This window comes from Apis mellifera, linkage group LG4 (genome assembly GCF_003254395.2).
Source record: "Apis mellifera strain DH4 linkage group LG4, Amel_HAv3.1, whole genome shotgun sequence".
Lineage (NCBI taxonomy): Eukaryota > Metazoa > Arthropoda > Insecta > Hymenoptera > Apidae > Apis > Apis mellifera.
The window spans coordinates 10,871,144-10,896,825 of record NC_037641.1 but is presented as its reverse complement, the minus strand read 5'-3'; the positions used below and the strand labels follow the sequence as shown (position 1 = coordinate 10,896,825).

General features: G+C 49.2%; 1 protein-coding gene across 5 annotated transcripts in view; it reads left to right on the top strand.

The window, feature by feature from the left end:
• The window catches only part of LOC411018 (kinesin 11), a 246,361-nt gene that overhangs the window by 149,166 nt on the left and 71,513 nt on the right, over positions 1-25,682 (top strand). For all 5 annotated transcript variants that reach the window (XR_410886.3, XR_410885.3, XM_394491.7 and 2 more), the window contains exon 6: positions 7,878-8,067. Coding sequence is in view for 3 of the 5 variants with exons in the window: in XM_394491.7 (XP_394491.6) it covers positions 7,878-8,067 (190 nt within the window). In the remaining 2 variants the exon portion in view is untranslated. The remainder of the gene's footprint in view (positions 1-7,877; positions 8,068-25,682) is intronic.

Genomic DNA, 25,682 nt, shown 5'->3' with positions numbered 1-25,682 from the left:
TGGGGGGGAAGGTTAACATCTTGATATCAGAGCTAAACTCGGAAGGTTACGTTGGCGGCGTTACGTTTATGATTTATTTTGAGGGATTCGGCGCTCAGACGCGTTGCTGTCATGCGCGTGGCATATTTCAGCGTTATTTCGACGACGGAAATTCGATACGCGCCGTCGCGTCGTCGGGACAGCGAAATCGGAGCGATCGTCGCCCGTCGACGTCGGTTTATCGAAAATTTATTCGTCCCACCGACATGTGACTGGCTCTCGCTTTGAAGAGAACCGACAGCCAACGAGCATCGTCACTGTTGACAAATGAAAGTTACTCGATATTGCGCCAATAAAATTCTATCCGCCCAATAAATGCCCGTTCCCTTCAAACGCGCGGGACGCGCGCGCCACCCTCCCTCCAAGAAATTCATCCCTCTCCAATCATCTATCCGTGATTTCTTCTTTTTCTCTCTCTCTCTCGATCCAACAATTGTATCAACAACCATCGACAAGCATCTCTTTATTTTTCTTTTCTTCCGTTTCGAGACGACGATCATCTTCGAGATCGTCCACGGTCGACAGTGGAAACGGTATCGGGTGAAATAATTGGCGTTTGCGACGGAGGAGGGGAGGCGTAAAGCTATCGCGGAGGGAAGATGGGTTGCGAAAAGTTGAAGCGAAACGAAGGGAGCGACGCCGCGGTTAAAAGGCTCGGGCCGGTATCCAGGTGCATCCATATTTCTTTGGGGTACGGAACTCTGCGCGCGAAAATAACTCTTCCAACAAGTTTCCGCGAACTTGCCAACGCCGGAGCGAGTATTTACATACTCGTTTAAAGGGTACTTCGATCCACGCCTTCCTCCACCGGAGGAATCGTCGATCTTCCTCCCGAAGAAGAACATTAGCCGTTTCGGGGAAGGAATGGTTTTCTCCTCCTCTTTCCCCTCCCCATAAATTTCGAAGCACCCTCGAAATTGTCGAAATTGATCGTCCATACGCTTCTTCTTCTCGATCGATATGCTCGATTTTTCGAATTTGCAACGATTAACGATTTCTTCTTCGAAAGCTAATTCTTTCCTCGCATTAGGATATTCGAGTGTTTCGGGAGGAATGGCGAGACGAGCCGCGAGTCTATCAGGTAGAAAATTAAGTTGGCCGATGGTGGAAAGTGTCGGTTGGCGAGGACGATTCGTATTCACGGGTGAAGCGATAAGGCGTCGAATATTCCCATCAGACGCCTTAGGAGGATCGGCGCACGGGGCGAGGCGCATCCCACTCGATTGCCGCCACACCGGCAATCAAACTTTTCCGTAACACAAATCAGATTTCCACCACGTGCCGGTCGCGCGCTACGCTCGGATATCACCTCTTCCCGATTTCCTTCTCCCGGATCGTTGTCGCCCGGCTCCTTGAATATTTATCGCCGTTCCACAGCCAGACGAGCTCCAAGAAGGATCGTCCCTTCCTTTTGTTAAACACGAGGAAACGAATCGGTGACCGATAGACGAGGATTACGCGCGTAACGTCGCGTGAAACGAACCGATCGTTCGTCACGTACCCCCTCTCCCCCTCCAAGACACCTCTGCCTCTCTCGCTGGACGCTATAACAACTATATTTCACAGCCCTCGCGGGATTACTTTTTCGGGAATTTCTCTCTCTCTCTCTGCTCGCAACCCTTTCTTCTCCTTCCTAGCGTTGTTTCATCTCGTCGCTGGTCCGTTCCAGTCTGCTCTTTCTCTCCCCCTCTCTCCACTTTTTTCTCCATGGCCGATAAATACGCGGCTTTTTTCATTGCACTTGTCACGAGCCGGCACATCGTCCCTGTCTATCCACCACCTCCCCTCGCCACGCTCGCTGCAACCAACCCCGCGCCGCTGTACGCGCCGCTGATGGACGAGGAGCCGAGCCTCATCCCCCTTCTATATACATCAATTTGGCGAGTTGGCGCACGTATACACGCGCCAACTTGGCGAGGTATATCGAGGGGATGGCCGGGGTGATATTTCTCCCTAACCCTTCCTCCCTCCTCCACCCTCGATTTCGCGTTCCCTCGGTCGATGTTTCCTTTCTGTTTCGTTCTTATCAATTCGAGCGTAATGTGTCTGCAGGATGAAACGCGTTGCGTTTCGCAAGATCGGAACAAAGAGAGCCGGCTCTCTTCTCGGCTCAAGGACCGTCGAGGGGGTTCGCCGGTCCATCTGTAGACCGCAATTCCCGCCTTTGCCCGGGCAAAGTTTCGCTTGCCTTTTCGCTCCATTTTTTTCTTTCACTCCTCCCTTCTCCTCCTCCTCTTCGTCCAGATCTGCCGCCTTACAACTCCTGGGTTTATCGCGAAATACTGAAGGATAACTTGGGGGAGGAATGAGTTGTTCACACGTTCCACGCTTTCGCTTCTTTCGACTTCGAGAGAGAGAGAGAGAGAGAGACTCTGGAAATTTTTGGACCGATATTCGACGAATATCGGGAAAATTGTTCACGGTTTGGAGAATTTTTGGTATAATCAGTTCACGTGGACGAGGTTTGTTTACAAGGGATGGCGCGTATGTGTACGGTTTGTTACGCGCGCGATAAAACGGCGGAAGCAATTCAATCAGAGCTGGGTAGCTGGGAGCAGCTGAGACATCCTTTCCCTTTCTCTCTCTCTCTCTCTCCCTCGTCCCGCTCCGCCCTGATCGTTCCCCGGCATCCCGTGATGATTTACGGGCACGGGAACGAGCACGTACGACCACGTTAAGTTAAACGGCGTTCTCACGCACGCACCGTTTTCCACCACTTTGTTGCACGGTTCAACGTGCGATACGATGCGTGGAACAAGTGCATACGGGAAGGTTATTGTTCTCGGAAGTTGGGAAGGCCGAGAGTTTCTACTCGCGAGTTTCCCTTCCATCCCCCAGTTATGCTCGTTTCCCAGTTGATTCGCGATAAATTGCACCCTCTCGTGCACAATTTCCCGAGGAATTTGTCCCCGTTGTTTTTTTCCTCTAATCCATCTCGTAAGAAATTGAATTCGTAGTATTTTGTACATATTTCGTTGAAAGTAAACGTGGAGTTTAATATAATGTAATTTAATATAAACCGACTATTAACGAGTATATAATATTTATTAGAGAAGAAATTAAAAAACAAACTTATCGTTAAATATAGATAAAAAGAAGATATGGATAATTTGCTTTGTTTCTCAACTTTTATTACAACAAGAGTTTCCTCTGTTCTTTTTCCATTGTTGATTGAAAAATGATTCAATCATTGAGTAGTGTTGATAAATAAAATGTCGAAGTAATCGAGGAGAGAATCTCGGTCGGTATACGACGCGGAAGATTATCGATTGGGAACGGGAGATGGATAGGCGAGAAAAGTATTAAAGGGAAGGGACTCCTCTCTCTCTCTCTTGATTATCTTGAACGAAGTGCGGATATAGAGGGGAAAGGGTGCGAGAAGAGAAATGCGCGCGGCAAGTGGAGAAAATGCGGGAGGCCGGTGAATACGTGGACGGGATTTTTCACGAATCGATTATGGCAATTCAATCAGGAAAGAGGGAGGGGGAGGGGTAGGACGGTGGCGCAAGGGGCGCGAGGATTTGTCGTTTCGACGCGAACGTCGGGATGTGGTTTATCCATCCGCGCCCTCTCGGATCTTCTCCATCCATCTCGCCGGGATTCTCCCTGTTTTCTTTCCGTTTCCGGCTAGTTGGACTAGCTAGTTGGAGAGCCGCGAACAAATACCCTCGAAAATAGACTAAATAGTGGCAATAAATGGCAATTTTCCCCCCGAATATGCGAAAATTGCTTTTTCTCTTAAAAAGTTTCGATATCCTTATTATACGCATCGAATTACGAAAAACCGGCAGACCGAAAACTCTCGAGGAGGAATATATATATTCGGAGGGATGGAAAAGCAGCTTGATGATTACATTTCTGAAACGAGAGGCGAAACGAGCTCTTCTCGAATCGACCGGAATCCACTCCTCGATTACTTTAATCAGTTCCATCCGGTGTCGTGGCGAGGAATCGTCGAAAGCAAAAGGGAGAGAGAGAGAGAGAGAGAGAGAGAGAGAGAGAGAGAGAAAAGGCCGGTGTATATTCTCGTAGATGGGGGCGTGTTCGCGTCTGGTCTGGGATCGCGTGCGTCTTTTCAGAAGTTTTTAATCCCCGAGCGGGCAGCGTATCGGTCGCTTTGGCGCGGCAGATATGCGACCTTGCTAACGGCCCCCGACGTTTAAAGCGCGCTTCGCGCCATAATTTCCTTGATTAAGTCGAGATACGTGGCGAGTTGCCAAGGAGGGTGGCGAAGGGGTGAGCCGAGGGCGCGCGCGAGTGTCCGCTCGCTCGTAAATAACATCGCGAATTAAGCGTGTAATTTCCGTGCGAAATTACGACCCTGCGCTGCGCGCCCCTCCTTGCTTCTCGATACTTTCGTTACGATACGAAAGGGGAGAGAGAGAGAGAGAGAAAGGGAGGGAAAGATAAAACGCGGGAGGGAAAATTTATGAGCGTGGCGGTGAGACGAGGCGAGACCCTGACGGGTTCCGTCAACGTCGGACACGGTCAGCGACGTATGATCGATGCCGGTGCAATCGGATTACGGGCCAACATTTTTATAGCGTTCGCCGTTTTAATGCCTCTTAACTCGTTCACTTTGTCAGCGGAAGGGAATCGATACGAAGCAGCGTTAATTCTACTTGCGATCGAAAAGCAAATAATGGGGGTTGGATTGAAAAGTTTTGCCTTCGAGTGTAAATAAAAAAAAAAAAAAAAATTGGAGAATCTTTATGAAAACGACAGTGGAAAAAGAAATCTTGTTGAATTGGATTTTCGTCAACGTCGCAGTTTTTGTAATTCGTTCTTGAAAAACTTTCTCGACGGATGACGGACTTCCTCCTGGCTGTGAAACGTTTCGCTTTTTCTTTTTCGTGCTCTTTCTTTAATCTCGAAAAATAATAATTGTTAAACCTAAGTGAAAAAGACGTTAATTTCTTGAATCACATGGGAAAAAATTAATGCTTCGCAATGATGTTCCCTCCATCCCCTATTTATTTCAACGCGGGATATAATTTTTTATCGACGTGACAAACGAGTGTGGCAGATTTTACAAATTACACCATGTTAAATTTAATTATTGGTGCATGGTGCGAGCGATAATAATCGCCTTCGTGAAGCGATAAATTTTCTTCCTTTTTTTTTCTTTTTTTTTTTTTTCGCAATTAATTAACCGTTTTACCCTTGCCCGTGATACCCTTGCCGGCCGATCGTCGATTATAGACACGCTTGGAAAATGACCTTTCGTCGAAGATTGAGAACACGCGAGCCCACCGGTACGCATCTGTTCCTCGTGATTGATGCGTAGATTGCGTTTGCGCGATGCGCACCTGCGTCACACCGCGCCTCGTTTTCAGATTCTCGAAACGTGGCGTTGGGCTGATGAAAGAAAAAGAGCCACCGATCTCTCCTTTCCTTTCTTTCCTCTCCTTTTTTTTTTCATCCCCTCGACAGGGGAAAACTTTCGCGTTCACTCGAGTGTCACGGTTCTTCTTTGACGAACAATTCCCTCCAAGGAAGGGTTGCACTCGATTATACCCGTTATCGCGTTCCATGTAGAATTTCTCCTCGAACTCCTTTCGTCGCGAATAATTTAGCGCCACGTATTTATTTATGGCAAGTTAAGAATATTCTTCCGACTTACAACTGATCTCTCTCAGAGAGTTGCAGACTTCATCTCGTTCACGAGCTCGCGAATGCTAATAAAGTAGAAGAATCGTATCCACCTTCTTTCCTCTTGATACCATTTCGGGGATATTAAATTTATCAAAGCGGGAGTCTGGTTTACAAGCGTCTACTACTTTCGCGAGCGGGCAAAATAACTCTCTCTCTCCCCGGCTAAATATTAAAGGATTTAATTAAGCGGAGTCCATAAAGCGAAACAGAAAAGTGACGCGTGGATCGGGAGGGATACCTGTCCCTCCCCTTCGAGCACATTTCCCCCGATCACGCTGTTGACTCTGACGTCTGGCTGTCGCAAAGTATTCCAACTTTCCCCTCCCTCCCCCGAGCCAAAACTTACTTTCCTCGTTTAAATATTTGACCGAGTGAAATAAGTTTCTTCTCGCGCGTAGTATTTTCCTCGCGCTACGACGAGCACGATCCGGCCGACCGACCGACCGCGTCCTCGAATCACCAACGAGTTTTTTTCTTTCGTTTCCACGGATCGACGCCTCGATTACACAGAGACGGCGCCTATTCCATGGATCCCGGTCACGCGTCGTCGAGATTCCGGTTCGTAAAAACACGAGAGCGAGACTACGAATAGAATCGAAGCACGCGCAAAGTCGGGGGGAGAGGGAAGATCGGAGGGGGGGGGGGGGGGAGCTCGTGAACGATGACTTTGCGGTTGCCGCTCGTTAACGCTACATATCTCGTCGCCTGTCGAGAGCTCGAAAGAGAGAGGAAAAAAAAAAAAGAAGAAAGAAAAGGGAAAAGGCAAAAAGGAGAGAAAAAAAACGAAATAACTTTTACGACGATCATTCATTCGCGGCGCGATACGTTATTGGCTCTTGTCCATCGTTTACACAATATACTTCATTGAAAATCAATCGCCCGTTCCAAGTTATCGAAACTGCGTATATCGCTTTTTCTTTTTTTTTACAGTCTCGACAAAAAACGAGGAGGGAAAAGGAAAAAATGAAAAATGAAAAAAAAGGAAATAAAAAGGGGAGAAAAATAGAAAGCGACTGTATAAAACCAGTTCCAGATTGTAGCAACGTCGAAACGAGTATGGCAACACTTTTATTCGGCCAGCTGCGCCGCTCTCTCTTCCTCCCCTTCCCCAAAAATTTATCTCCACCGGCTGAGCCGCTTGAGCTCGGTAACGAATTTTTTACGTCGCGTCGTCGTAACACGGTATGCATAGGTATGCGGTATGCGCGATCCGCGTTAAAAAATCATACCATCATCCAGCACGATTGCCGGCGCAGGTATCTTTTCGCGAGACTATTAGCCTCGGTCCATGAAGAGGCGAGGGAAACGGCGCGGATTATTCGGACGCGTAATACGGCCGGGAGCCGTACGGGCAGGAGCGAGAAGTTGATAACCGGTCCACCACCCCTTCCCCTCCTCACGGTCCTTTCTATTTTTTATGACGCCCCACAGGATGGTTGCGAATGCTTGCACGCGTGTACCGCAACGAGAGGAGCAGACTCGCTCGATGGAGAAGAAGCGAGAGAGGACGAAGGGTGAAGGGTGGCGAGAGAGAGAGAGAGAGAGAGAGTTTGGCTCTCTCGTTGGTATTTCCAATTTCACAGAGCGTGGGTTAACGAGGCCCGAGGGCTGGAGAAGTTAGGGCGACCAAGCCCCTGAACCGAGTCCTCTGCCCCCGCCAAAAGTGAGCCCTATGGTCCCACCGCGTTACGCTTCTTCACCCTTCTCCCCTTTCTCTCTCTCTTTTTCTCGCCCGATCTCCTCTCTTTCTGCCTGCCGCGGACCGGGTTCCGGCACATTACCTTCGCTGATTACCGGCTTGCCTCGCGGAGTATGTCACCCAGTCACCCTCGAGACACATACCTTCCATCGACCCTTTCCTCTCTCTCTCTCTCTAGTTCGTATCTTCGAAACACGAGTTCGAGACGAACGAAGGAACGAAGGAACGAACGAGTTCCGCCTCCCTTCTGAGATTTAAGCCGCTGCTCGATTTCACACCGCGTGCCTCGCGCGTCTGTTACCTGCGAATTCCACGCCGTTGAAGAGTTTATTAGACACGCGAGCACCTCGGGCACAGCGCAGAGAGTTGCTGTGCACTCTCTCCCTTCACCGGGAATGCAGCGCAGTTTATGGAATTTATGGGTGGCCAGGCGATATCGGTTGGCAATGTATGTAACGTTGGTGTTCGTGTTGGTGCATTTCAGAGCGGCCCAAAAGTTAAACCTCTCGTCGAGCCCGCACCGTCGACGTCGCTCGGGCGACGAGAACATCGGTTCCGACGAGCAACCGATCTTTCCCAATGGATACGCCGCCCTTCTTCTCAAATCTCCGCCACCCGCGCCGCCTGCTCTCCTGCGGAGGATAGGCGTCAAGGAGCTCACCGGAGTCGGCAAGGTAAGTTCTCTCATCATCTTTCTCAAATCGACGATCAGGATCTTTCGATAATCGAGGGGACGGAGTCCGGCCCGTTCGTCAATTCGGAGGAGAAGATAAGCGCTTCTTCCTCTGCAGCGTGGCGTAGTCGGTCGGAGGCGGAAAGCCGCCGAGACTTCCGCTCGAGCGAAGCTCGGCACAGCTCGGTCGCCACCGATCCACCACCGATATTCCATCGTATTGGATTCCATCGGTTAGACACGCGACCCCTGCAAGAAGGGGCCTCGTGCAGCGGAGTGCCGCGTGGAAATCTTGGCTAGGGCGGCCGATTTGAAATGCAGATGAGCGTCTCGCGCCGCTGTAAGCCGCGCGCCACCTCTTCCCCTTCCTCTTCCTCTTCCCGCACGGATTTTCTTCCACCGTCCTTCTTACCGCGATTACCCGCTCGCTTGAATATTCCGGCCCGTTCGCAATGATTTTCACCCTCCTCCTCCTCCTCCTCCATCCACCGTCAACGAGGAATAATAACGATATGGGAAGGCGAATCGTTGGATTATCGGCTATATCGGATATTATCGGGAGTTTTCCGGGGGAGCGTGTTGTTTATTTTTCACGGGCCGCAAATATGGGGATCGGGAAAGCGTGTCAACGTCGCAGCGTTGGCCAGGCTCCCATTGTAATTGCAGGGCGGTGGGAGGGAGCTACGTGTCCTAGAAATTTCAGGAGACGAAATTGTGGAGCCGCGGAGAGGGTGGTAAGCGTAAAAGGGGATGCTCGTTACGCGGCGCGGGGACGAACCCCTCGAATAAAAGCGAACCTGCGCGCGAGCAAGCCGGTTGGAATTCTCGAAAATTAATTCGTCAGAAATAAGGGCTTACGTATTGTTTACCAGCCGGTAAAGCTAATTAAAACGGGACGAGATCGTTGGGCGGTGGAGGGAGAGGTCGATGGATGTCGAGTGTGTCTCCTTTAAAAGACGAGCGGCCTATTATTTTCCCATTCCAGTACGCGCTTGCTTCTCTCTCTCTCTCTCTGCGGTTTTCCTCGCGGTCTCGATGGTCGAAAAATGAAATTTTCGCGGGAGAAAAAGTTGGGAGTCGTCGAAACGTGACGCGCGCGACAATCAATTAGGAGTTAGAGGCGGGAATGCGCCGGAGAAAAGTTTCCGAACGAATTTATCCGGCGGTAAATTAAGTTTGCGAAAGGTGTAACACCACCTTTGTGCATTCCTCCCAACTTTTCGCTCCCCCTCTATTCTTATCGCGTGGAACGTGATAATTAAAGGGAGAAATTCACTCGTCAAAGTTTTCGAAAGACGGGAAAAATAATCGATACGAACGACTCGATACCTCTTCTCTTCACCTCTCGAGATCCTCGTGGAGTAAATCTGTGACCAAAGCGCGCTTTAATCTCTCGGCGAAGGGATCTCGCCCGTTCAAGACGACGTATTATCCCCGATATCGATGGAAATGGAGGGAGGGGACGATCGAAGCGCGGGATTAGACGTGTAACGTGACAGTTGCGCGCCTACGGAAGGGTTTGCCCGCGTAATTATCGCTTCTGCGAGAGACGGCGCGCGCGCGCGCAAACTGTCGAGTCCGGTTGGCCACCTCACAGACAGTCGAATATTTAGTGTCTCTATGAAGAGAGTAATTAAACCGGCCGTTGGCGCGTCGAATACTAGGTAAACGCGGCTTTGCTTTGGCTTTCTGCTCGTTTAGCCGCGAGTGGCCGTCTCTGGCCGTGGCCTGTACCCGGATTCGCTCCTCTTCTCTCTCTCTCTCTCTCGCTCGTTCGCTCGCATGCGACCGTTTTACCGGATGCAAGAGACTTTAACGGCCGTTCCTCTGCCCGTCTGTCGGTACGTCTGCTATTGCCCGTTGGTACTTTCGAGCCGGCCTGTCGGCTTCCAATTTGGCTTCCAGCCGATGCGACAAAGCCGCGCTCTGGTTTCATCATTTAAGTACAAACTCCTGTTTCCGCTCCATCATTTTCTCGAGCAAATTGTGACCGCCAGCGCGGTCGAACGTCGGTTTCTCGTTACTCCTTTTTCTTTTTTTTTTTTTAATAAAATCAACGATAAAACCATTGCTGATAAGAGAAGCTTGGAAAAATTTTGGCGCGAGTAATCTAAAAGTATATAGCTATGGGATAAAATAAAGGATGGGGGAAGGGGAAAAATTGATCGAACGCTCTCGAGGCGAACTTTTCCCTCCCCCACCCTTGTTGAATCGAGGCGATGAAGAGGTCCGGCTCGGGAAGGCAAACATTCCGATTTCCGGCGAATCTCGATCCAATATGCGACCCGTGTGCCCTCAATCTACGAAAGAAAAACGGTGGCCGGCCAGATTGGGCGGGACGGCGGCGCGGCCTGGGAAGATTCGGCCATCAAGTCCGACAAACGCAAAGTCAATAATCCATCGGCGGAGGGGAAGGAGAGGAGCGTGATTTTTATGGGCTCGTACGACCGTGTACCGCTCTTATTTTCTCTTCTTTTTCCTCCTCCTCTTCGAGCAAGAAGAAGGAAGGAAGGAGAGGAAAGGCGAAACGTCTCGTGCCCGAGCACGAGAGAGGGAATGATGGCCAAGGGATTGCGGCCAGCGTGTCGTGAGGCTCGAGACGAAATGAACCGTGATCAGGGCCGTGCTTCCCATCCTCTGGAAATAAACTGGAACTCTTTTTTACGAACTCGAGACAGAGACAAAGAGACAAAGAGAACTTGCACGAGCGAGTGTGCGAAGAGATCTCTCCTCCCTCTCGGAAAGGAACAACGGGGATCGGAAATGAAGTTTTAAAGCCGGACGGATGGAGTTATTCGCGAGATCGGAGACGATTCATTTCGCGTTTGGATAAAAGAAATGAAAGGGCTTTTTTTGATCGAGTCTTGTTTACTTGGAAACAGAGACAGAGAGAAATCAATCCATACGGAGAATTTATCTCTCTATTCTTCGTTTGAAGACACGTTACGATATCTCGTCGTGACGATTTCAACGATTTCGTCCACCTCTGATTCGATCTATTTAGAGATAAACGTCATCCACTTCACGGTACTTCGTTAACGAAGTTCGTTAACGACGAGTCGAGTTTGGCTCCAATCAAACGCGTTAATTCGTTGCCGCGTCGGATTATTCCGACGACGAGGAGGACGAGTCGCAAGGAATGGATCGAATTTTGGAGCGAACGGAGGGGGAGGAGGAGGAGGATAGGGATAGATTTATGGGGGTGAAAGTGGCCGTGGACAAGCGGCGTGGAAACTTTTCCCGGAAATCATTTCGCTAATTCGAGAGAATCGACGCGTATAGGGGGAACAGTCACCATGGGAAAAGGAAAAGTTTTATGGGCTGTTCGATGCGCCACGACCGATATCCACCGCTCGCCACCCTCGGAATTATTCATTTATTAATAGCTGATTCGTCGGGGATTCCTCCTCCTCCACTCTCCTTTCCTCCTTCTTTCCTTGGGCATTTCCGTTCCGCGATAGAAGAAGAAAACGATAACGAAAAGAAAATACGAGGTCCATCGAGGGATCGGGGGAGGGGGAGGATCGATCGATCGCAGTCATTCGTGGCCCGGAGGATAGACGCGGGGACATGCGCAATTTGATGGAGAAAGCTGGTGACCAGGATTCACCAGCGTCGCGGTCAGTGATTTAAACTCTCGCACGCGTTTGCCAGGCTTTATTGAAATGTCCGGTCTCGGACGGGACGCAGAGGGTTGAAACCTCGTCCGACCTCGGAATACCTAATCAGGACTTTTGATTTTCTCCTCTTTACCCGTAACTTTGCCTCAAGAGGAGACGAATCCCGATCAATTGAGCGTATCATCGGCCTCGAAAGGCAAATCGATCATCCGTCCCTTTCGATAAATATTTATGGAAGCATTGTCGCGCTCTCTTTTCTTTCTCCTTCTTTTTTTATCGAAAATTATATAGCGACGAGTGTCCACTCTCCAACATTTCAATTCGATTTCGCGCGATTCCGGTCTAATAGAGGATAACAAACTCACGGGGTTATTTTAATAATGAATTAATCCGAGGGGCGTTACAGGCAGTGAGAAGACCGACGTAGGGGTGTTTGCGGGCGGTCCATAGGGAGCATGGGTACCACGTGGCCCACGTGGTACCCACAGGATAATTGGAGGTCACTGCGGTTTTAGGGACTCCTCCGGCCCCTTTCGAAACCAGTTCTACGTAAACCCTTACGTGGTGGTACGCGCGGGCCAACGTGTGTACGCCGCGTTTCGATTCGCCGGCATTACCCGGATTCCTGATTCGCTTTGCTGCATAATAATTAAGGATTTTGCGCGGCTTGATAACAGTGGCCCTGTTACCTACGCCCCGACACAAAGCGGCACGAGGCCACTTGCTGCCCTCCCTCCGATCGCTTTCTCAACCATCTTCCATGAAGGTACGAAAATTCGCTGGAAATCCGGCCGGCCACTCGTGGCGGTGCGCTCTTCGTCGATCGATTCCTTAAATTCTCCGACGAAATATGAAGTTGCCCCGAAACAACGTGCTCTCGGAGAGTGCAAGTAAATGGGGGAGAGATATGCCACGTTTCGTTTCGCGAAAATTGTTGAGAATGAAATCTGACGTGAATTCGTAAAGAACGAGGCGCTCTTTTGGATTGGTTGTTTTTTCCTATCCCGCGATGCAAATATATCTTGGCACGCGATGATCCATTAGCGTTCAATTAGCGGGGTCAGAGGTTTGATCGGATTTCAACGGAGGCGTAATTAAATCGGACAGACGAGCGACAGCTAGGAGGAAATTATTTCGTTGTTGGCTCATGAAACTATCGATTCCTCTACCCGTTCCCCTCTTTTCCCCAAAAATTTGCAATTTCTCTATCGTCACGTGTGTATGTTTTTCTTTCTTTCTTTCATCCTTTTTTTTTTTTTTTTTTGGTATTAGAGATAGCGACGAATCAAACGAAGTAAGCGTTCCCGTTGGCCGGACTATTCCTCGACTCGTCTACTTGACGTCTCATCCATTTTAGATCCGCGGGCGAACCGATCGAAGCGTCGGCGAGTTTGCATTTTTAAATGTGGAGATAAAACCGGTCGGTGGTCGGACGGTATATCGGATTATTCGGAAAGCGGAGGTGACTGAACCCGGGCAGATATTTAAAGATGCATCGCCCATCGTGGAAAGCAACCTTCTGATCCGCGTTCAGAAACGGTGAAACGCGTCGTGACGCGCGTACCAACCAGACCACTCTGTTCCGTATCTCGCCTCTAATTGAAATTTCAAGAGAATTTTCTCAGAACAAAAGGAGATTCGCGCGTGAGTGCACGACGGGCCTGGATTCACCCACTTTCGCGAAAGAGAGAACTCGTTTTATGGCGTGCTTGCTCCCCTCGACCGAAGATTCTATCTCGAAATGAGATTCGTGTTTAATTCAACTCGGTCCGGCCGAGAAACCGCGCGTTAAACAAACCGATTAATAATTACCTGCTGAGGCCGGCTCTTCCCTTCCTCCGCGCGTTTTCTCGCCGCGGGGGAAAGCAAGGAAGAGAGAAAGAGAGAGAAAGAGAAGAAAAAAATCGCGGGACGAGCTCTCGTTTAAACTCGTCGCGTATCGAGTCGAGGCTCCCGTGGAAACGTTCGTTGGATATCCGCCGATTCGAAACGATCGGAGGAATCGAGCTTTATTTACAATCCTCGACTCGTGCGCGCCTTTCATTATGGGCGATGCATCATCATCGCGATCCTCGTGTGCGTATATAAGTGTATTCGTAGATAGAATTTCGTATTCGATCACGTCTATCTCGTAGTCACGAACGTATCGTATCGACTTTGCCATCAGAAGAACACTCTCTATCTTTCCTTCTCCTCTTTTCTCCTCATCTTTCCACTCTTCTTCTCCTCGTTCCCTCCCCTAATTGTCGGGAATACGCGCCGCGTGTGTCGACGTGGATGGATCGATGTGCGATGGACGACAAGTTTTACGATACGACCGCGAAATTTCGCCTCTAAACTTGGATTTTCCAGCCACGTGTCGTAAAATACGGGCAGCGATTAGAGAAGTTGGAACGGGCACGCGCTTGAGGATCTCTGTTTTATTCGGGGCGCCGAGTCGGTAATTTCGGGGGAGGAGGAGGAGGAGGGAGGGGGTCGCTTTTACCGCGTGAATTTATTCGAAATTTCGTGGCGGCGGCGCGAGCCGCCGGAAGACGGTTTTACGAGGCTGTGAATTTATTAGGGAGGGGGGGAGCGCGGGGACGGGGCGCGGGTGATGGAAGACACCGGTGGACCGCGTGTTCCTCGCCGCCGGACGGCGTTAGTTTTGACAGGCTAATCCGTAAAGGAGAGCGGCCTCTTGACGAGCCATCGAATTATTTGCCCGGCCGAGTGTATATTTTTACGGGAGCCGGTCGCTTGTTGCCACCTGCCTCGCGTCAAAAATTCCCGCCACGGACTAATGGCAGAGAGCGAGCGCCCTCCTTTCGAAACTCGTTCGAGGCAAACTTTTGCCCGCTTTTTATTCGAGCCGACGTCGAGTTTTATCGCCGACGATGAAACTTGCGGTTGGAAAAGAGGGGAAAAAAGGACGACTCGAAAAAGATCATGAATTCGAATTACCGATCGAGCAGGAAATTGATCCCGATTCGATTCGATTGGCGGGAAGAGGAAAGAGCGTATTCGCTTTGCTTGGAAAAATTGATCGGCACAAATGAGAAATTCCAGAGAAAAGGATGGCGCGCAACCCTCCCCGATTCCGCGTGCGTAAAATTACAGCGGAATTCACGCAGGACTCGTTTCGTTCGGTCGCTGGTTGTACACGATTGAATTATCGGGCTCAAAAGCGTGTCCAGGGTATTTGGAGCACTCGCGCGCGCTGTTCGAAATGGAAGAGCAGACGCTACCGAGCGAATGCTCCTCGCGCACAAACCGTGTATTTCGTGTGCACGGCCTTCCATTATGGGACCCTCTCGCAGGCTCGTTCACCAAGTTTCTATCGTAATTACCTATTCTAAGCGGTTTAACGAACCGTGGTTCCGCTAAACACCACCCTTTAGCAACCATCTTGTTAGCCGATGAATTACTTGACCTCGCGTATTATTTGACGGCCCCGCGAGCCAGGATGTTCGCAGCTTCCCTTCCTTCCCTCCCTCCTCTCTCTCTCTCTCTCTCTGTTTCAATCTCGATATCTCGAATCTATTTTCACCCGGAGAATCTATTTCCGCTGGGCGAATCGATTTCAAAATTAATTCGTTCCTCCCTTTCCTTTTTTTTCTTTTTTCCTCCCCCCTCATCTTGGATGGAAGTTAGTAGATAATCTAATCTCTTGGAGAGAAGGAAAGGAATGATACGACCGTTTCCGTTTACCCCGACCAGCGAACATCTCGATGTAAACGAGGCTGAATGGAACGAGATCCGGCCACCAGGTCGGAACAGCCCATCCAGGAAACGTTGTTTAATTTCGACGAACACGATACGATGCGCGAAGGCTTCCTGTCTCGCGGCCGAGTAACACGATTCCGCAAAAGCCAACCTCCATCCTGTCGTTCTCTTCGATTCTCTACAATTTCTCCGTCCCTCCGATTCGATTACGTCTGATCCTCTATTCCCAATTTCTCGAATATACATACATAGTCTCGAAGAGATCGGTAGAAATCTGTAAAAACGGAGGGAGGGAAGAAGAGGATCGCGAAACGACCGATCGATTGGAACGATCTCTCGAGGGCGAGAGGTTAAATGCGCCTCCCGTCCCTCTCGCCTCCGCCCGCCTCTTTCTCCCCGCGGCCCCTGTGTCGAACCGGTGCCGCTTTAATAAATGTCCCTGACGCGTGGTCGGCAAGGGTACAAATCGGGTGGAACCGCAGACACAATGCTTAGTAATGGTGAGCGACGGCCTCGTGCAACGTCCCCCGCAGCATTACCGGTTCCTGGTAGCGCGCGCGATACCCATTCGTTATGTTCCTTGGGTGTGCTGGCGTGGGCCGCAAGCGCACGCTCGTCCAACGCGATTTGATTTCGGCGCAAATCGCCGAACAAACGAGCTTAATTAATCCTCGCTCGTTCGCCGACCTCCCCCGCCCTCTCCCCGCCAATCTGACGCGAGTCTCTATCCGGACCGTGTCCTTCCTTTCTCTACGCCGTGATCGTGACCGGAATTCCCACTACCGCGTGCAAACTTTTGCAGAGATACTTATTTATTTCTATTCATCGATTTGATCATATCGATCGATTTTCCATCGATTCATTCCTTCCAGCGTCTCGAAACCGATCCAATTTTTCCTTCGATTCTCGCGAAAATCGATAAGAGGGAGAAGAGCGTCGCGTAGGCACGCATACGTCCGATGGAATTTCACGGCGGTTCGAAATTTCTGCCTTGAAACTTCGTCTCTCGAAATTCTCGAGAACTCTCGGGGCGACGAGAGAGATAGAGAGACGCGGCTTCCTCCCCTAACACCGTAAAATACTCGATACTCGTGGATTATCGATATTTATCGGCTGTGTTCGAGCGCGTGTCGCGCCGCGAACACCATCCCCCGCCCCAGATCCTGAATAAACAAATATATTCCTCTCGAGGAAGGGAGGGGAAGGGAGAGGAGTCGTTCCGTTCGTCTGGGAAGCATTCATACGTCCGTCACCTTCTCTCCAATTCCCTTTGAATTTTACGCTTTACACCGCCTTCCGTTCCCCTCCCCCGTCTCCCACTTTATTACGATGCATACCGGTCGAGCAACAAAGCTTGCTCCAGGATATTTCTCTCGTGCCGGATAAAATATACAAAAACCGATGGCGCGCCGCCGCCTTTCGCCCCCCTCCCTCTCCCTCAGACGACGTCTTCTTTAATCCTTAATACGTCCTCTTGGAATCCCTCCTACTCGATTCCCTTTTCGAAATTATTTCGAGACGAGAGAAAGTATGGAATTGCTAACGCGATTCCTCTTCTTTTCCCTCCCCTCCCTCTCTTTTTTTTTTTAAATCCCCCCGTTCGAACGAACTTGGTACGGATTGTCCTCCCGTAATCCACTATTCCTCATCGTTTGGCGAAAAATTAGGGGTCGGTCGGGACGGAGTTAGGGAGAAAGCGAGGGAGGGGAGAGAGAGAGTGGAAGGGAAAATTGCGTTGCGAACGGGTAACACGAGTCGTTAGCGGCTAATCCGACAGAGAGCAGGAAACGCGGGGGGGTGAAGCACCGCGAATTCAGCCCGGTGGCTCGGGTTGAAGAGTCGCGCGAAAACAAGCGGGCAGGTTTCGAGGGGTCGGATGGTGGAGACGGAGCGGCGACGAGTCGCGGGCCAGGACAACGTCCGTCTGTTTATTCAAGCGGGCGCGTGATAAAAATGACAATGATGAGTTAATGCGATAACTGTGTACCTTTCCACCCCCTTGTCTAGTCGAGGCGGTTCCACGCGTGTTACGCTTACATTATGCTCCGTTCGCTGCGTTCCGATACCGCGAAATCTCGTTTAAGAGCGTGTCGGTTATTCTTTGCCGTTTAATCGAATTAGACTGGGCGCAGTGAAAACGAGGCTAACTGCACAATTCGATCGAATACGGAAAGATTATATGTCTTTCTATTCGAATGATTTTAGATATGTGATAATTACGTATTTGATAAATGAATCAAGTAACTGTTCGAATGATTTAATTTAATTGGGTAATCGACACGAAAAGATTGCGTCTCTCTCTACTCGAATAATTCTAGATACGTGATAATTACGTATTTGATAAATGAATCAAGTAACTGTTCGAATGATATAATTTAATTAGGTAATCGACACGAAAAGATTGCGTCTCTCTCTCTACTCGAATAATTCTAGATACGTGATAATTACGTATTTGATAAATGAATCAAGTAACTATTCGGATGATTTAATTTAATTGGGTAATCGAATACGAAAATATTGCTCTCTCTACTCGAACAATTCTAGATACCTAATAATCGTATTTGATAAATTAATCGTGTAATCACTCGATTAATGATTTAATAGCGATTTAATTATTTTCATCAGAAAATTTAAATAATGAGAAGAATTTTGAATCGAAAGTTTATTTTCATAAAACAAGGCTTGCTAAACATTTCAAAAAACTTTCCAAATCTACTTTCCTCTTCATCCTGTTTCATCCTATTTCTCTTTGCATCTGCGTGGCGCTTAATGTTCGATGCGCAAACGGGGTCCGAATAATGGAAACGTTCCGTCGACGCCTCGACGAGAATGATCGTGGGGAACGAAGATGGAGGAATACTTGTGGGGGGGTAATGTGCATGCTCGTCGAACCATGGTGGACCATTTTCCAATTGGAGACGGCTCGCGTCCTTTCGCCCCGATCGTTTCTCCCTTCGGCGCGGAGGAGACGCGGGAGGAATCTCGGGTCGGAGAGGGATAAACGGTGGCCATGGCCGATGGAAATTGTATTCCTGGTATTTAGCGCGGGCCCTACCAATTTACTTGGCGCGGGCAATAAACCCCGGCTAAACGGGATTAATGCCTGGCAGTCTCGTGCACTCCCAACTTTCGATACTCCTCCTCCTCCTCCTCCTCCTCCTTCCACCGCTTTCGAACCAAGAAACCGGTCCATTCGCACCGTTGTCCTCCTACCTTTTTTTTTGTTTCCTCCTCTAATGGATGAAACAGAATTACCCTCTTCGATGCACGATTCAGCCTCGACGCGTTGCAACGACAGTGATAGAATTAGATAGAAAATTACGTATTTAACTGTTAAAAAGTTGTTTCAAGTTGAAATAATTTTTAGATCTAAGGAACATTAGCTTTAGAGTTAAACTTTGCGCTCCCCTAATGAAACCGGTTCGAAACGGGCAGATTTGCAATTTAAAGAACGCTCGTTAAAAATCCGGGCGAAGATTTTTTCGCGACGACGTGTCGCCACCGCTCCTTCTCCATCCTCGGGAATATCAGGCCGGATTTCGGGTCTTGCGACTGTTTTTGGAGCTAATTGGCCGGTGGATGAGCGGAGAACAGTGCACCCTGGCCGAGGGCCGATGCATAATTAATCCAGCGTCGGCTGACCCCGCGGTCCACCGACCACTGTTGCCGGTGTTTGCGCATTTCGAATGGCCAGTTGGCCGGCCGCACAGGTACCCTCGGCACTCAGTTGGCCGAGAATACATTGACTTCTCCGTGGATGGCCGGGAGGGATTGGCCGGATTGGCAAGGTGCTTTCATCTTCCTACGAGGGCCTCGTTTGATCGATCGCATTGAAAATCTCGCCTTGCACGGATCGAGCTCTCGGTTACTCCATTACGATCGAAGATCTCTGTCGAAACTTGCTCGTCGGACGTATTTTAATACGGTTGTATACGGTTCTTATCCCTCTCTTCCCTTCCCTTCCTCCCCATTTTCGCGCGATACGTCCTCGAGATAGCTTAGTTACGTTACGGGGAAATTGGAATCTTGGCGCAGGGAAGTATTTTTCGGAATCGGGACGGATGGGTACCAGGTGGAAGAGTAAGTTTCGGGGAGGATCGAGATTCGAGCGCGCTCGTGAAATCCATTCAGATTTGATCGTTTGCCGAGGAACGATCGATCCGTGGGAAGTTTGAAAAGGAAGGGGAGGAAAGGGTGGAGGGAGTTTATCGCGAATCGGAAACCGGAGTGAAATGGCATTTTTCACCGTTGGGTGAAATCCTCTTTCGCTATTTGTTCTACTTTAACGATTCGCTCGTAAATAATTCCCTCTCCATCAGGAGGTGATGGTGGGAGATCGGTGGTGGTCGGTGGTCGAAGGGGGCGCCGAGGGGCGGAGAAAATGTTTACCGAGCCGAGGTACCGGCGTGTTCTAAGTGAACGAGTGCATCGGGCGACTTCCACAAAGAGAATATTCATAAAGTCACCAGAAGACCGGCCTTGTCCTCGAGGGCGAGGCTCGGAGGGTGGAAGCAAGTTGCACGAGCTGCTGGCTGAGCCGCTTAACGGCAGACGATACCCATCTAGTTCGCCAACCCCCTTGGGCCACCCCCTTCCTCCGTCGGCTTCCCGAATCCTTGGTTGCCAACGATGCTCTAGCAGGCTCTAGCGACCGAACCGATCGTCGGCTTCGGATCTCAGACGCATAATAATTTATGTCTCTCTCCCTCTCTTTCTCGGTGCAGCTGCGCGCCTGAGAAGAGAGGAAAGGATGTCGTCGTTCCATCCGCACGACGGGGGATGGTATCAATTTTATTAGAGAGGAACGGCTCGACGAAACTACCCCCGGCGAGGGATAAAACGGTACCGGTGGCTGAAATATCGTTGCGCGGCTTTATTAGCCATCATCCTCCCGTGGACAACACGGGATTTTAACGAGTATTCCACAGACTGTTCCGTGGTGGTTCGAAGGTGTTTCACGGTGATTTACGACGGGTATCGTATCGGGATCTGTCGATCGGGGCTACTCGTCGATGGACACCCCGTCGGAGGATCAGAACAGTGGATATATAGTACTTGGGGCACGGGGGTGAGTTAGAAAGATCAAGGTCGGACGGGCGAAGCAGAGAGAGGGAGAGAGAGAGAGAGAGAGAGCGGGTTCGAATCAAATTTTATCGGCGACTCGTCCCGTTAACGCCCAAGGCCTTAGCCTGTTTTACATTTAAAACGCATTACCGCGCAGCTCGCCTCGAATCCCATGCGGCGATAAAATGAAATTAATGGTCGCGCCCGCCAATTCGAGATATATCGATGGGAGAACGAGCGAAGGGGAAGAGAGAGAGAGAGAGAGAGAGGAAGGGGATAAGAGGGAGAAACAGGTGAACAGGGGGGGACGAGATAACGGTAGATAGCGATCTCGCGCGACTCTTGACCGGGTTCGAATCGAGAGGGAAAAAAAGTGGATATATTCTTCCAACGCAGGAAATGGAAGAAGATTACGTGATTGAACGTCTAAAGACACGTACGACTCTCCGTGCTCTCCTGTTACTCGATCGTACGCGACACGTTCTCCGTGTAGTGCTTCGCCAACGTATGAAATTTCACTCCTCGTTAAAGGGAAGTCCAGCGGAGGGAAAAACTACTTTTCATCGATTCACGTAGGAAACCTGCGCGAAATTTGCGTGGCCAACAACCTTCGTACCAACCTCCCGATTTTTCTTATTAACCAGTTTTCCTACTCGACGTTCTCCGTGCCGTTTTTCCCGTTTTCTCTTCTCGTGGAATTTATGTATACACGCCCTTCCAAGTTTCGTTAATCTTGGGCCGAAGTTCTGGTTCACCAGAAGGAGTGTCGTCTTGCCGGATAAAAAAGGGGCGCTGTGTGACATTAAGAGGGAAGGAGAGCAACGGTTCGATCCAAAAACGAGCGAAGGAGGGGAAAAGGAAAAAAGGAGGGAAAAAGAGCGATGAAAACTTAGGAAACAGCCATTTCCCTGCATCAGACGAGGCGCTTTTTGCTTGTGGGGGCGTTGTAGTGGGTATAGCTCGCGAGGGGGTAGAAAATATGAGGGGATCCCTCCACGCTAATAGACGAGCACTATTAATTAGCTAGATTAAACTTTAAATGCCCGTCGTTAGCCGGGACTGTAGGTGGTTCGTTATCCTCTAAAGAGAATGGAGAAGAAGAAGAAGAAAAAGAAGGAGGGGAAAGGGGAAAAAAAAGAAGAAAGCAAAGGAAACTAACAAAGAAAAAAACAAAGTATAGCTCGCTAATTTTTTTTCTCCGCTTCCCGCTCGACCCGTCGTCCTTCGAAACGAAACGACGCACGGAATGGAATATTTCTTAGGTTTAACGACCGATCGAATCGCGCACGCGATCGTCGAATATCATTTTCAGAACGAGGCAATTCTCTTCCTCGTTTCAATTCGCTTATTCGACATTCGAAGAATTCACGGTCGAGGAATTCCGCTTTCGACGGAAGGAAAATTCGCGGTCATCCAATTCGCGATCGAGGAAAAATAAGAATTGCGGGAGGGACGGTTTGATATCATCGCTCTTTTTATCCTCCCATCCCTCCCTCCCTTGACACGGTTGCTCCCTTTTTATCTCCGGCTTCTACGGTTACCGTCGTCGCCCCCCGTTCCTCCCCCCGACTCCCGCGAGATTTCCGGTTCACGAGCGTCCGTTTCTAATGGACTCCCCCAAGACCGACGTTCTTGTTCCGAGTGGACAAGCGAAAGGAAGTAACAGCTTTAAGAGAAATTGCATTTGATCTGTTCCCAGTGTCCGGTAAAATAGAAAGATCGAGAAGAAGAAGAAGAAGAAGAAGAAGGTGGCCCTCCACTCTTTTCTTCTCCCTCCTTCCACCTCATTTCTCCGCAACGTTGCTATTAATTTCATCCCCTGGAATTTCCAGTTTGCCTTTCCTCTCCTCTCTCTCTCTCTTCTTTGATTTTCTCTTCCTTCCGCGCACCGGACCGGCTTTGAACTTCGACGAAATTCGTTTTGTAAATTCGATTACTGGTCTAACTTTCCTTAGATTTGGACGCAACTCGCGCAAAGAGGAGGAGACGGATTCTTGTCCGTTATCGTGAAATAACGTTTTGAAATTAATTAGAAACGATATTACGAAGAAAAGGAAGAAATATTATAGAAAAAAAATTCCAACGATATAAACGTCTTTTATCCATTCGATCCTCAAAATCGAGATCTCTTCTTCCTCCGAAGTAAAAACAATCCTTATGGATATAGGATAGGATATATCGCTCCTGACACGATTTGTCCACCGTTCCAATAATTAAATATCGCGAGTTCATCCATCAGGATCGAGGATTTCCCAGGTGGACGAGATCGGAATGAAAGAACGAACGCGGGAACCCGGGAGGCCTTCCGTATTGCCTCTCCGCCTCTCCGTAGTTTCACCCCAGTCAATAATCGATAGCGGCTTTCATAGGACTGTAGAACCGCTTTCCACCCCTTTCCCGATCCTTCTCCTTCCCCTCCTCTCCCCGCGTTTGGAACTTTAATAAAATATCTGAAATACCAATATTGTTTCACGCCCGCGATCCCCCACTTGGAGAGACACTCGAAGGACGAACGATTAAAGAGACTCGCTCTCTCCTTCTCTCTCCTCGCGATCCATTTTCCCTTATATTAGGACCGTTTAGATTTTTAAGTAGCCCTCGAGGAACACGGTATTCGCGTTTGGGGACGCATAGTGGAAACGGACGTCTCTCGAAAGGGTGGGCGAAGAGGTGGTGGACGACAGAAGAGAGGGCACTCGAATGGCCGGGCTATTACGGTATCGTTACGAGGGAAGGAAAAGTGCTGGTCTGGAAGTCTGCAAAGTCCGCGCGGAGGAGCAAACGGATCCTGTCAAACTTTGATTTTCAGGTTCACCCGTCTTGACCCGCGTTCGACGTCAACTCTCCATCCTCTCGCGTGCTCGTTTCGTCCTGGCTAGGAAAAAGAAGAAGAAGAGGAGGAGGAGGAGGGGAGAAAAAGTTGCTTTCGAGAAAAAGTCCCATCTCGATTCTTCTCGTCCACGATTGAACGAATTTCGAGTAGGAAATTTTCCCCACTTTATCCGTTCTATTACTGTCTATTAATTCATCTCTTATCCTTCGATTCTACGCGAGCACGCTCGCAAGTTGCACGCGCAGGTTCATCGAGGAGAGATTAATTCTTGACATTGTGTCTGCGCGTTCATCCCTCCACCCCGGTTATTATAGCTCGCTCGAGAACAGCGGATGAGCGCACGCTTGTGCCTTGGGAACACTTGTAGGAGACTTTCCAGGAACGAAGCGTTTAGTAGCTTCGTAGTATGGGACGCATCGAACGTGAAGGAGCGTCGTCGACTTATTATCCCGATAGAGGAACGTTTGCTAACCCGCCCTACAGGCGAGGGATGAACCGTCCTCGAGGATTCGTTCTATCCGCCGTTAATTTTATGTAATTTCCCAACTTTAAAATTGAACGAAGCCGTAGGAAGGGAAGAGGAGACGGAATTTCTCTCTCTGTAACCTTCTTCTTTCCCTCCTATAATACCTCCGAGAACCGGAGGGATCCAATTTAAAAAAAAACTCGCTGTTTATTCTCTTACCTGGGCAAAAAGGATTCGAGCGACAAGAGAAGAGAAGAGAATCCCTCGTTCGTTCGATATTCCCTTTGGTCGTGATTTTCCATCGAATGCCCAATCGTAAAAACCTACGACACTATTACCGCCCAATTTCTTGCGGTTAACAGAACGAGATGGAGTGAGATGTGGAGGATTCTTTCGGACGCGTGTCGGTTGTTAGGAAGAAAGAAGGCTTACGAAACGGTGTCGAACGGCGCGGTGGTCACGCAACGTCGGGGTAACCGGCGCAAAAACGCTAGTTTGACGGAAACTGGACCCTTCTCACACGAGAAACGGTCTGCTGGAAAACAATGCGCCTTCTTCCCTCCGCGCTCCCTCCCCTTCTCCCGTTCTCCTTTGTGCCCATCGTTCTTTCATTCCTCGACGTATTTTTTTGACCCGCGTTCAAATCCGCGCCCTCGCGTTTTTCTCGGAATCCGCTCCAGTCAGTCTGCACATAGCGTCCCCGCTATTGTTGCACAACGCGTGGAAAACGCGTGCGTCGAGGATTTTGGAAATTGAATCCTCGAGGGTAATCGGTGTACACGAGCTTTCTAGGATTTCGTTTTATCGCAAATACCCGGATTTTTCGTTTCTGCGATTTTTCTTTCGACAAAGAAAGTCGAGACAAAGAATAAGACGCGAATAATGGATCGATCACCGAGAATGCATTCTCTTTAGAGAAGATTATAATCTCTTTTCCCGATTTAATAATATCGAATAGAAATATTCACGAATATTCGCATATATATTTTGGCAAGTCGTTGGAATCTTTCCGCTTCTCGAAATAGTCTGCTTAGAGAGTTGTACAAACTCTCTTCTCCCCGAAGAAACGGAGAGGAAACTCTTTCTTTCTCTTTCTCTCTTCTATACCGTACGAGACAATATCTTTGCCAACGACGCTCTTCGTTTCCTCTCTTTTATTTGCGCACCTTTTATGCACTTTTATCCACGGATATTTCGCGCCGCCATTCGATACTCCCGTACGCTATGCATTAATCCATCTTCTCCCAAGATTAATTTCAGTGTCTCCCTTACCGTGACCTGGTTGCGGAAATAATCTCGGATATCCGTAATGTACGTTTTTCTCTTCTTTTTTTTTGAGCGAAATCTGGTTATAAATAAAGTAAAAAAAAAGAGTTTTATACGCGTACAAAGATTATTATTATTTAAAAGCGAGATGATATCGATTCCCATTACCTCTCTCTTTCTTTCTCTCTTTTCTCCGTTGTTAAAACGTAAACGCGTGAAATCGGCGAAACGTGAAAACGGAGAGACGTCTCGAAATTGGGGAGGCGTCCTCGAGATCCCGCAGACTTTTATTTTTAATGGCATCGAAGGCTGGAAGAAAGTTGGGCGGCCGAGTAAATAAATGGAGATAGAGGAAATTCAGCCCTAAGCTAGCCAACCCCCTTTTAAATTCTCGAGGTGCTAGCGCATCGAGGGTGTTGCCACCTCGAGAATCCTATGTACGCGAATATATATATATGTATATATTTATAAAAGTACATATAAAGTGTATGTATATATAAGAAGAAACGTAAATCCATCCTCTCCTCCCGTCTGAAATTCTCTTTGCGCGATCCCCCTTTTTTTCCCTCTCTCTTTCTCTCCCTCTCTCTTTCTCTCTCCGTTGCGTAGACATATCCTTATCTGCCGCGGGAAAAAGGGAGCAACGGAGAGAGAAGGAGGGG